At 32.3% G+C, this 12,370-nt stretch overlaps 1 protein-coding gene across 1 annotated transcript; it reads right to left on the bottom strand.

Moving 5' to 3' along the window:
* Nucleotides 1–215: 215 nt before the first annotated feature.
* On the bottom strand, nucleotides 216–11,598 carry LOC145334103 (uncharacterized). Its single transcript, XM_080179390.1, has 8 exons — nucleotides 11,487–11,598; nucleotides 7,264–7,355; nucleotides 6,213–6,292; nucleotides 5,080–5,147; nucleotides 4,341–4,399; nucleotides 2,909–3,022; nucleotides 2,033–2,115; nucleotides 216–406 (listed from the first exon to the last, which is right to left on the bottom strand). Exons 1-8 carry the CDS (start codon nucleotides 11,532–11,534, stop codon nucleotides 288–290), a joined length of 663 nt encoding a protein of 220 aa, XP_080035516.1. The 5' UTR covers nucleotides 11,535–11,598; the 3' UTR covers nucleotides 216–287.
* Between the last annotated feature and the right edge of the window lie 772 nt (nucleotides 11,599–12,370).

Here is a 12,370-nt window from a genome sequence, read left to right as displayed (position 1 = left end):
AATGTAATTTGTATAACAATTTATTCAGTTTTCTTACTGTTATATTTTAGTTGCGGTGTCCCAAACTCCTTAAAATAACTTAAAACCAAGGCAAGACTACCAGTAGATATATTCGCTGAACAGTAGAGCCCAATCGGTTCCGTGATTACCGAGATCTTTAGCTCCATATAGACAAACATCGTTCTACTTTTTATTATATCAGAATAAAAAGTATCTTTAAATTATTTATTATTTTAGAAGCAAAAATATGGCAAAAACGAAACAAAAATTGCAATTCACATAAGAATTTATTCAGTTTTCTTATTAAGATATTTAGGTGGATTGTTGATGTAGAGTAGGAAAATAACTGTCATGGTGACCATATTCATAACACATTGCAACATCATTCTGTCAGTTGATGGATTTTCTAAAATAACAGGATCAAATTAGATAAGATATTTATCGCATCGTATTATAGACGTATTTCCGAGGTTTATTTATTTCATAAGATTGAAACCAGAGGTGGATTCTTTAAAAAAAAATTAGATCACTTATGGAGGCAAAATTATTTTTGTGAAAAATCCATCAAAATCGCATAAAAAATCTACAACATTTCAATAAAATCATAAAAGGGTTTTTAACATAAGAATTTGTTTAATTTTTGTAGATCTTTTTGTGAGTTTGGAGGATTTATAAAAAAAAAACAATTTTGCCTCCCTAAGCGACCCTAATTTTTTTAAAGAATCCGCCTCAGTTCTGTTGGCCCCGAGGGATCGAAAATTATCTGTAATACTTTGTTAGCCCCTAGGAGTCAAACTTTTTCTATAATACAATGCTTTACATTATTTTTTAGTATGACTAAAAACCGGTTCTAATCCAGTGGATATTAATCGGTTTCGTAGCCATACTAAAAGGGATTTTAATAAGTTAGACAATAACAATTCTTAAAAGCGAAGCTTTTCTATAATTAGAGTCGGTCCATCCGTCCGTCCATCTGTACGTTCGGGACAGAAGGATCTTTGTATTAATTTTATGCATGTTACAAATGTCAGGATCGGTTTAGAAAGTGTAGCAACTCTAATCTAATCTTTACAAGAAAGTCCGTAGGTCAATTGAAACACGTTTTTTTTTAAATTTTTTGGCAACAATTCTTTATATTATGATTCATAGGGAAAAAAGGTACCATGTATATAATCAAGCCTTATAAATGTGAGTATGTAATATTTACTAAATATTTAATATATTTACTAATATAAATCTATATTCTGCTTTTAAGGTTCTGACTCTCTACAACTCTTAATGTTCTTTTGTCCTTCCTTGTTTTACAGCTTTACTTTATGGATGTCGTCATCCTTGCTTTCGTTCTTGGAATTTAGATTGTTGAATTACAGGAAAATTAAATTAGGGACAAAATCTCGGAAGCCGCAAATAGAACGTGTCCTAACTTTTGTGATTTTTCAAAAATAGAAAGTCGGTACTTTATGTAAGTAGTACAACAAAAAAAGAAGAAAATTGCCATTATGAACTAAAATAATAAGATCTTTAATTTGACATGTTTCTTTTTGAATTCTGTTGAGTAATTATTGACAAAATCTATTTTGTTGAACACCGTTGAATCAAAACTTTCTTTTTTGATTTCTTTTTAAAAATAGCTTGTCGGTGCTTTTAGTAAGTTTTTTAAAAAAGTAAGTTGGTTTTAAGGTTTAAAATAGAAAGTCGGTACTTTTAGTAAGTAGCAGATGTAAAATGATCCATAGAATTTAGATATGCAATCGGTTATTTGGTAGACCTCTTATTTTTTAATTTTGTTTAATTAAGTAGGTTTTAAGGTACTAAAACGCAACAACAACAAAAAATTGCCATTATGAACAAAAATAATAAGATCTTTAATTCGACACCTTACTTTTTGAACTCCGTTGAGTAATTATTGAAAAAATCTATTTTGTTGAACCCCGTTGAATCAAAATTTGAACTTTTGGAGCTGGTCTCGAATGGGTTAAAGAAAAATCACAAAAGTTAGGACACAATCTTTGCAAATATTTTTTTTAAATACCTGCTATAAGCCCAGTAATAGGAATATTATCAGCGACTGTATACATTGACTTGATTGTTTCATACGGCACTCCAAACATAAATCTAAATAGTAAAATTATACAACTTTTCTTATATTCTTCTCATTTAATTTGACTTTCTTTCCAGATTAATTTCTTGTAATTAAAGCTAATAATTCCCTAATTTCCGCACAATCATGATAAGAAAGGCAAAGATGTTTAAATCTTGAACAAGTTATCCCTTTCAAAGTTCTTCATAAAACTACTTCTGAATTGTGTAAATTTATATGGCCATTTTTCTCAATTGCTTTGCTAAGGTCACTCAAATTTAGCATTCTATAAATGAAACTAGCGGCTTCGCCCCAAGAGGTAATTAAAGAAAAAAAATTAAGTACCTCTGGAGATGCCCCCACTAATTTTCAATAATTAAAAAAAAATAAGTATCTGAAAATGCCCCCACTCCACCACTAATTTTAAATAATTAAAAAAAATGGGGGAGGGGTTATTTTTTTGGGGGGTTGGGAGTGTCCCACGCCCCAAGAAAATAGCCTAAAACCACCAGAGTACCAGTAGGTATATTCCCTGAAGAGTAGAATCCGATTGGTTAAGTGGTTACCGAGATCTTAAGGGACAGAAGGACGGAAGGACAGACAGACAGATAGACATCATTCTACTTTATATTATAGATATAGAATGATATATCAAAGCAATCTTGTAAAGAAGTATACAAAAAATTCTTATTATGAATTGATGTGAGCTTCTAGGGGATGAAATTTGATCTTGAACCTTAATTTTCTCTAAAATTAGAATTCTTTGGATTTTTTGATTGGCAGCTATTAATTTTAGAGTATCTGTACTACTAAAAGATTCTACCCTACCTCGGCATAAATCTGACACTGCCCGACTCTAGATGCTGGACATAGTAGTGGTTGTACAGGCCGTACTTGCTGTACCACGGACACGCATCTACCACTTTTAATCCTGTCTCCGTACTAGATAGATAGATAGATAGATAGATAAATAGATAGATAGATAGATAGATAGATAGATAGATAGATAGATAGATAGATAGATAGATAGATAGATAGATAGATAGATAGACAGATAGATAGATTGTAGATAGATAGATAGATATATATATAGATAGATAGATAGATAGATAGATAGATAGATAGATAGATAGATAGATAGATAGATAGATAGATAGATAGATAGATAGATAGATAGATAGATAGATAGATAGATAGATAGATAGATAGATAGATAGATAGATAGATAGATAGATAGATAGATAGATAGATAGATAGATAGATAGATAGATAGATAGATAGATAGATAGATAGACAGATAGATAGATTGTAGATAGATATATATATAGATAGATATATAGATAGATAGATAGATAGATAGATAGATAGATAGATAGATAGATAGATAGATAGATAGATAGATAGATAGATAGATAGATAGATAGATAGATAGATAGATAGATAGATAGATAGATAGATAGATAGATAGATAGATAGATAGATAGATAGATAGATAGATAGATAGATAGATAGATAGATAGATAGATAGATAGATAGATAGATAGATAGATAGATAGATAGATAGATAGATAGATAGATAGATAGATAGATAGATAGATAGATAGATAGATAGATAGATAGATAGATAGATAGATAGATAGATAGATAGATAGATAGATAGATAGATAGATAGATAGATAGATAGATAGATAGATAGATAGATAGATAGATAGATAGATAGATAGATAGATAGATAGATAGATAGATAGAAAGATAGATAGATAGATAGATAGGCGTTTATATTATTGAAAAATAGATAAGTTGACCAATGGATAAATGGTTACATAGATAAATAGAAACAATAAATAGAGGGAAAAGTTTATAGATAAATGGATGTACAATATATATATAGATTGATAAAAGTATGAATGTATGGATAGCTTGATTAATAAATAGATGGATAAATGATTGATAGATTATTATAGCTACTCAGGGAAAAGGGAATGTGATTCTGACAAACAATTTTAAGTGAAAATTTTCCCTCAACCCCCTTCCCTTTTCCCCTTTATTACCCACTTCCCTTTCAGTAAAACCAAAAAACAACTTTTACTGTAACTTTTCTCCGACAAAATATTTAATTTTTGGCAATTTCAAATGGATTTAATTGGCTGAATAGCAGCCCATGCAGCTACTAATTGATACTAAAAACAAAAACAAAGTCTATGCAATCAAAGAATTAGCTGTCTACAGATGTTAATAATTGATAACTTAATCTATGTACCTTACAATATAATTTTGATATTCACTTCGCCACTCAAACACAGCAGAAATATTACCACCCTGAACAAGATTAAAACTAGTTTTTTTAGCGCCGTGGTGCCTAAGGCACCGGCTAAAAAAACTAGTTTCAATCTTATGATTGTACATTTCTATATTCGTAGAAAACTGGATATAATACGATGCTAGACATAGTTTTTTCGTATGGATGAGAACCGGTTCCTATCCACCGGATTCGAATGAATACGAGAAATGTAATTCTATTTTGATGTTGATGTTATAATGTTGTTTTCAATCAACAAAAAAATATTGTAATTCAACGTTATAGCATAAAATTCTTCAAGGATACAATAACGCACGCACCTTTTGAATTATTTGGACTCTAAAATACGTTGTTTTTTTAAGAGATATTAAAAAACACCTGTTACAAATTTGATGCATATTTTTATAGAGAATATGGACATATAATTATTTTTTTTGTACTCCTAATTGTTGTTTCCCAAATCTGGAAAACGCAGTTTTTTCTGAGACACCCTGATTATTAAACTACATATATTTATGCCTCAGGGATCTAAATGGAAAAGACAATGGCCGATAAATCAATCTACATCCCCAATGATGATACACATAATTATCCCTTCTGTAGATTAAAATTTGTGGTTGAAACGTTTGAACACTCAACTTATTTAAGTCCTTAAAGTTGCTAAGCCAACGAATAAGAAAACGTTATTACAAAACTATACCTTTATATCTAGAGTATCAACTGATAGAGATTGAAAAGAATCAACAATATGTTTATCGTCTCCATCTCCTGAAGTAAAAAAAACATCTTTTGATAAATTATTAAATAGTGGCGTGCAAAGTGTTTTTCAGAGACGGGGGGAGGGGGGGGGGAGAAGCAAACCCAAAAGTTTTGACATATCGAAACCTCTAGGGAAGAGGGGGGAGGGTATATTACAGACAACATGAGGTATGTTATTTTAGTGTGAAGGGGAAGAAAACACCCCCTAGGTGTCCACTCCCCCTCCCCCTTTATAACTTCTGCAAGCCTCTAGTGTAAAATCAAAATTTGCAAGTATCATTAATATGATGGGATAAGATGATGGATAATAAATTGATATATACGAATAGCAGATCGTTTTATCATTTAGGGTCATTATTTTTTAAAAGCGAAGCTTTTCTATAATTAGGGTCGGTCCGTCCGTACGTCCGTCCGAGATAGTTAGCTTTTATTCGTTAATTTAGGCATGTTAGAATTGTCCTATCGATTTCAAACTTTGCATGGGGATTACTGTAGTAGTTAGGTACGATTTAGAAAGCGTAGCAACTCTATAATCATTACCAGAATGTCCGTACGTCCATTTTAAACATGTTGATTTTTCTACAAATTTTTATGTGATCTAATTATCCGTTTGATCTGATTTTTGGTATGTTGATTCCTGGGACAACAAAGAACAATATTTTAAGCGAAGCAACTCTATAATCAAGTCCTAAAGATGTAAGTATGTCCATAAACATTATCCTGTATCAAGCAGTTTTTCAACAAATTTACTTACAATTTTGCTTCGAATCTTTTACTTTTATATTCTGATTATTCAGTTCAGACACTATACAAGTGTAAATGTCCGTTTGTCCTACCGATTCAGTGCTTCGCTTTTATGGATGTTGTCATCTTTGTTTAATTAAAATGTCTCCTAGCTCCCTTTCCAGAGAAGAGTAGCCCCTATGAAAGATAATAAATAATAAATAAAGATAGTCAAAACTGTTCATTTTACTTGTCACTTGATTATTTGGCGTCCAAATTGCATTAAATGCGACTGCAGAATGTCAATTAATTTTGCGGACAGCTCAAAAAGAAACTTGCACCAAAAGTTACCTAAAATAAGCTTCCACTTGGTCCAGTTTTCAATAGAGAATGCCTCGTGTTGCTGACTAGATGACTCAACAAAATTTTCACTAAAATAAAAATAAGTAGATGTGTAAGATGAATTTTTAAATTACAAGAAGTTTGTGTAAATATGCAATTAACAAGCGACGGCGCCTCTAGAGGCCTCAAGGGTTTTTTATAAGGGGGGGGTGGGGGGGAGGCCCGAGGGGGGCTAATCAGTTTTTTTTTCTCTTACGAGGTTAAGGTACATAGACAGATATTATTCCCAAATAAACTTTTTATGATAACTTAGCAAAGTATTAGACGCGACTTTAAAGCTAAAGAAAGTTTATTTATAAATATTTTAAAAATGAAATCCAGTTTTATTTAGTAAAAACTAAATAAAAAGTTTGAAGTTGAAAGCTGTTATGTGGTTTAAAAGATACAGAAAAAAATAGATCAATAGCTTTATTTGTTTTTACTGACTTATAAATATGTAATCTAAACACAACAATGTTCATAAATAGCGAAGCATGCATAAAAATTAGTAATTAATTTTCTCAAATATAAAACATGCAGTACAGGGTGTAAAAACTCTTTTATATTTGGGGTGTGATATGTCAAAAAAAATCCTATGAATAAAAAAGGGATTTAAACCATTGTATTGGAAGTTGATGAGTTTCAGGGGTTTTCAAATAAAATGATTGATGTTAATCTTTGAAGAGGGTGGTTAAAATCGAATATTTTTCCAAAAAAGTACGTCTTTGCTTATATGGTCCTACGACAAACGCAGGAGTACAAAACGTCGGAGTGGACAAACGCAGGAGTGGATACTTAACCCAACCTAACCTATTTTAAACCATTATTTAGATTTTTTAAATGCCTAACCCCTGCGGGGGGCTTATTTGTATATTCATATCTTAACCTAACCTAACCTGTATAGAAATACCTAATTGAATTAATATTTTAACACTCCTCGGTTTGTCCACTCCAATAAAATAGCTGCACCATTAAAAACAAGAATAATCACAAAGCAAAGCTACGCGACAAAAATACTTACAAGTCCTTGTTAAATTTGTAGTGGGGCTGCACCAGATATGGGGTGACTAGATACCACAGGGTCACTCCCCCAACAAACACCCCCATCAATGACTGAAATAAAAATAAAAAGTTTAGGTTACTAGCCAGGGGCGTCCAAGCTTTTTATTTTGGGAGGGGTAAAAATTTTTTTTACCCCCCCAAAAATTTTTACCCCGTGGGTAAAATTTGCTTGGGGGCGGTAATTCCCCCCCCCCCTTAAATCTGTTGGCAGGGGTAAATTCAGTTTACCCCCCCCAAAAAAATTTACCCCCGGGGTAAAATTTTTGGGGAGGTAATTTAAATTTTATTAAATATATAGTATTAAAAATGCGCGCGAAGAGCGCAAAATTTTTTTTTTATTAGAGATTTTTTTTTGGGGGGGTGTATTTACCCCCCCAAAATTGTTTGGGGGGGGGGTAAATACCCCCTCCTAAATGGTTGGGGGTGCCTACGGCACCCCCAGGGTAGGGGTAAATTTTAAATGGGGGGGGGGGGGTAATCGCCCCATTACCCCCTCCCCCTTGGACGTCTATGTCACTAGCAGTAAAACTTAATGGTTGTAAGTAAAATTTCACGGAAAATTGTCCTCCTAGATTTAATTATCAAGAAATTATAACAATTTTAAGGAACCTAAAATAAATGTTGCAAAATTAAAGCGTTAAGGCAGCAAAATGTTCTGTCTTGGGTTAAAAGACCTTTTCCTATTGTACCAATGTTCAGGCCCCTACTTAAAGAAAATCTTTGCTTTTTTAAAAAGATTAGAGTAAAACACTAGAGGGAAAAAGGGTTACATAACTGTATATCCCCATCGCATCAACCTTGTGCAACCTTTCTATTGGGTCACTGAAAATCAACCAATGGTGTCGCTTATATTAACACAGCCAAGAAGCAGAAAATAATTTAGAAGCAGACGAAAGAGGTCTTTGAAAAGGGAAGGGAGGTAGTTATCTGTATATTCATCTATACTATAGATCTGTTTTTAAAAGTACATACACCTGTTATATCTAGTTATCAAATATTGCAATAATTTTGCTTTTATCACACCTGTGAAAAAATTAGTAAAAAATCGCAAACATTAATGCCGTGCAATTATTTCAGCAAAAAAATGATTAAAATCATTATTTTCAGCTACAATGTATAAACGATTTATACATTATACATTCAAATTTTTATTCTTTTTGAAAGTTTGAAGCTCTTTTAGCTAGTAGTAAATATTGAGATAGGATGAGGGTGATAAGTACAAAATCGGAAACTAAAATTCAGCTGACCTAAGATTATACAGGCTGATTACATAAGAAATTCCTTAATTTTTCTCTCTCAGGAAAATAGTCATCAACAATCCAACTTAACATTTATAAAATCTCCTCCCACCCCCCCCCCCCCCCCAACCCAAAAATAAAAAGAATTTGGAGGTACCCCTCCTGCAAATATTACCCTCTGGAAATAATTTTTTGTCGGAAGCTTAAGATTTCGATTTGATACTCCGTTTTAGGGAAACTTCACATGTGTATGGGGATGGTTTAAGGCTTTTTTCTCCCTTTGACAGATTCCCTATATGAGATGTGCATCACAGCTGCTTGTATATAAAAACCTTGGATGTCCAAGAAAAACGCCTTTTCAAAATTACAAGAAAATGATTCGATATAGAATGTGGCTTCAAATTCAAGATTTTTAAAAATTTGCATATTTATTTTTCCCATAAATTCCCAAGACAAGAAAATTCTAGATAATGTAAGAAATTACTTATTACTTAACCGGCTAATTCAGGTTTTAAATCAATTTAGATAGTAAGGACATGGATGGATATAGATATAATTAATGGTCAAAGTAATTTTCACAAAGGGGTAGTTTCACGAAATGCATTTGAACTTAATTTAGTGAACCGCATATTTTATCCTGGTTAAATGGTTAAACTACATTTATATGGCATATGTTTGAAAGAATTTCAATTTTCTACCACGTAGTTTTTAAAATATCAAGACTTGAAAATCGTATTTCTAAATTGCAAATATCACTAAAAGACAATTTTCAAGTCTTGATATTTTGAAAACTAAGTGGTAGAAAATTGAATTTATTTTAAATATATGCTATATAAATGTAATTTAACCATTTAACTAGGAAAAAATATGCGGTTCACTAAATTAAGTTCAAATGCATTTCGTGAAACTACCCCTTTAGTTTTAAATGGAAGACAGGACGTTTGGAATCAGGGAGTAAGGGAGGGGACAATGGGCAATTAATTCAATATAAGAGTTATCAAAGAAAGGGCATGAAATCCAGTTTAATCCAATAAATTTGTAGGAAATTATAAAGGGATTGTTAATTGAATAATAGATTTCCATAGCGTCATGTAAAGTGAAATCACAACTTGTTTTTGATGAAATATATTGAGGTTTTTTGGTGTGATTTTTATATTAAAAGATTATTGGACCCGGCTAGCTGCTAGCAAGAATATGACTGCCCCTTTTTATTTTGTTTATTTCCCTTGCCCCCACCTCCCTTCTCCTTTCTCCCCGTCTGCTACATTCCAAACTAACACAACGAGTGTTTATTTCCCTTCCCCCCACTTCCCTTATCCCTTCTCCTCGTCTGCAATATTCAAAACATACATAACGAGTAGCGGCATTCTATGCGCAAGTCCCCAAACTCAGTCAGAAACTGTTTAATTCTTGCACATTCCCTTTGGGCCAGTCACCAAAGTCTGAGACTCCTAAAAATTGAATATTCGATCCATTGTCCCCTCCCTTACTCCCTGTTTGGAATGCTAATATATCTAGAATATTAGCGATATACAGAAATAGGACAATAGACAACATATTTTCTTTCCCTAAATATTAGAGTAAAACACTAGAGGGGGAAGATGTTAAATAACTGTATCCCAATGACCTTGTGCCGACTATCTATTGGGTCTTTAAAAATCAACTAGTAGGGTCGGGAACATTAACACAGCCAAGTAGCAGACAAACAATTTACTAGCAGACGAGAAAGGTCATTGGAAAGGGGGGGGGGAGGTAGTTATCTGTATATACAATATACTATAGATCTGTTCCCTTAATTCATAATTAGTATTTTTTTGTTGAAAATATGTCACTGTTTCACCATGGAAAGTTGTATCCTGTATTAAACCTTAGACATTTGTACAGTTTATTCAGTCCATGGCTATGTAGGGACAGGACCAGGGATATAGAGGGCTAAGACAATAGCTGATAAATTTAAGTACATCCCAAATGATGTCACACAAAATTCCCTCTTCTGTAGAGTAATTATTGGTTAAATCGTCTGGATACTTACTTAATGAATCAACCAATCAAAATTTATTAGTAGCCCCAAAGTTGTTAAGCAAATGATTATGAAAATGTTATTTAAAACTCTATTTATGAAGTGACTACTGTACTGCAAAAATGTACATAAATATAGTGCTCAGTAACGGTCATATAACATTAAAAGATAAAATTAAAAACTAAAGATACAATATAAGTGCGTTCAACCATTAAATCTTTTAAGCAGTTTTAAATTTAGAAAAATTTTCTTGAAAATTTAACCAATTTTTGAATGTTACATAAATATACTACGGTAGGTACTATTTTAATACAATATACCATGCACAAAATCTTATACAACGACGTTAAAGGTTCCAAAATGAATATTTCGGTAACATATTTAACTCAGGGACATTGGTTTGTTTGTTACAATAGTCCCCAAAGTTTATAAATTTTCTAATTCGTTAGCATAACAACTTTGAACACTTTTATATTGAATTTTGATTGATTGGTTCATTAAGTTGAGTGTCAAAATGTTATAACCACTAATTGTAACCTACTGAAAGGTAATTTTGTATTATCATTGGGGATGTTTATCAATTTATCTGCTATTGCCTTATAATCCCAGGATATAACCTAACAATCTATAATACAAAGTAGAATGATGTCTATCCGTCCGTCCGTCCCTTAAGATCTTGGTAACCACTGAACCGATTGGATTCTACTTATCAGGGAATATACCAATTGGGCCTGTGGTGGTTTTAGGCTATTTTCTTGGGGGATGGGAAACCCCCAACCCCCAAAAACAAAAAATCCCCCATTCCATTTTTTTGGGTAGGCTGCAGCAGTAGGTAGCCTGTAGCAGAGCAGGAGGAGAGTGGCTTCCCCTTACCTTATAGGGCGAAGCCCCTAGAGGCTAGGGGCGATAAAAAAAATACAATACCTTAGTTAAAAACACAGCCATATTTTGGTCTATTGAACTAACAGACATTTTGATTTTCTATAAAAATAAATATTCAACTAATCACATATTAACAACTATCTTTCTTACTTAATTTCTTATCTTTTATTTACAAAAAAGATATACAAAAAAAGTTGGAAAATAATGTAATTTTTTCTCCAGTAAAATAAGATTTTTTCTCGTTTTCATTCGAAACCGATTAATATCCAGTGGATTAGAACCAGTTCTTATCCATACGAAAAAACTATGTCTAGCATCGTATTATATCCAGTTTTCTACGAATGTAAAAATGTACAATTGTAAGATTAAAACCAGTTTTTAGCCTGTGCCTTTGGCACCTCGGGGCTAAAAAAACTGATTTTAATCTTATAATCAAATATTTTATATCCACGGAAAGCTGTTTATAATACAAAGCGAGAAATGACTATTCTTTAAAGCATAGGAATCTTAGGACCCCTACCCCCCTTGAACCTTAAAAAAGGTTTTTTTCTTGTCAGGGGGTGGATACACCCCCAGGGTGCCCAACCCCCTTCATGACAAACATATTAGAAAGTCTAAAAGTATTGACGCGCAAAGGGTGCAGATTTTTAGCTGTTTTAGGGAGGTGTCCTTGTCTAGGGGATTGTTTGTCGAGGGGTTTAAATACACCCACCTTTATACATGCCTCTGATTTACTATTATATGTTTGTCCTAAATTGGTATTTTTGGCTTTTGCAACGGCCAACCCAGGTTATGAACAATACCAAACTATGCATAAAATTATGTCAATTTGTGTAATAATCTTATTTTTTTTAGTAGTATAAATCTATCTATTATTTTGTTGACTTTAAGTATCAAATTAGTGAATGTTTACTAATGCTTATCTA

Source organism: Acartia tonsa, chromosome 12 (assembly GCF_053477335.1).
Source record: "Acartia tonsa isolate MP-2025a chromosome 12, ASM5347733v1, whole genome shotgun sequence".
Lineage (NCBI taxonomy): Eukaryota > Metazoa > Arthropoda > Copepoda > Calanoida > Acartiidae > Acartia > Acartia tonsa.
The sequence above is the reverse complement of the archived record's forward strand: the minus strand, read 5'-3'. Positions and strand labels throughout refer to the sequence as shown.

Coding starts and splice junctions, on each gene's coding strand:
- LOC145334103 (XM_080179390.1), bottom strand. CDS start 11,534: ATGTCTGTTAGTTCAATAGACCAAAATATGGCTGTGTTTTTAACTAAG. Junction 6,293..7,263: donor TACAAATTTAACAAGGACTT/GTAAGTATTTTT, acceptor TTTTTATTTTAG/TGAAAATTTTGTTGAGTCAT. Junction 3,023..4,340: donor TATCAAAATTATATTGTAAG/GTACATAGATTA, acceptor CTATCTATCTAG/TACGGAGACAGGATTAAAAG.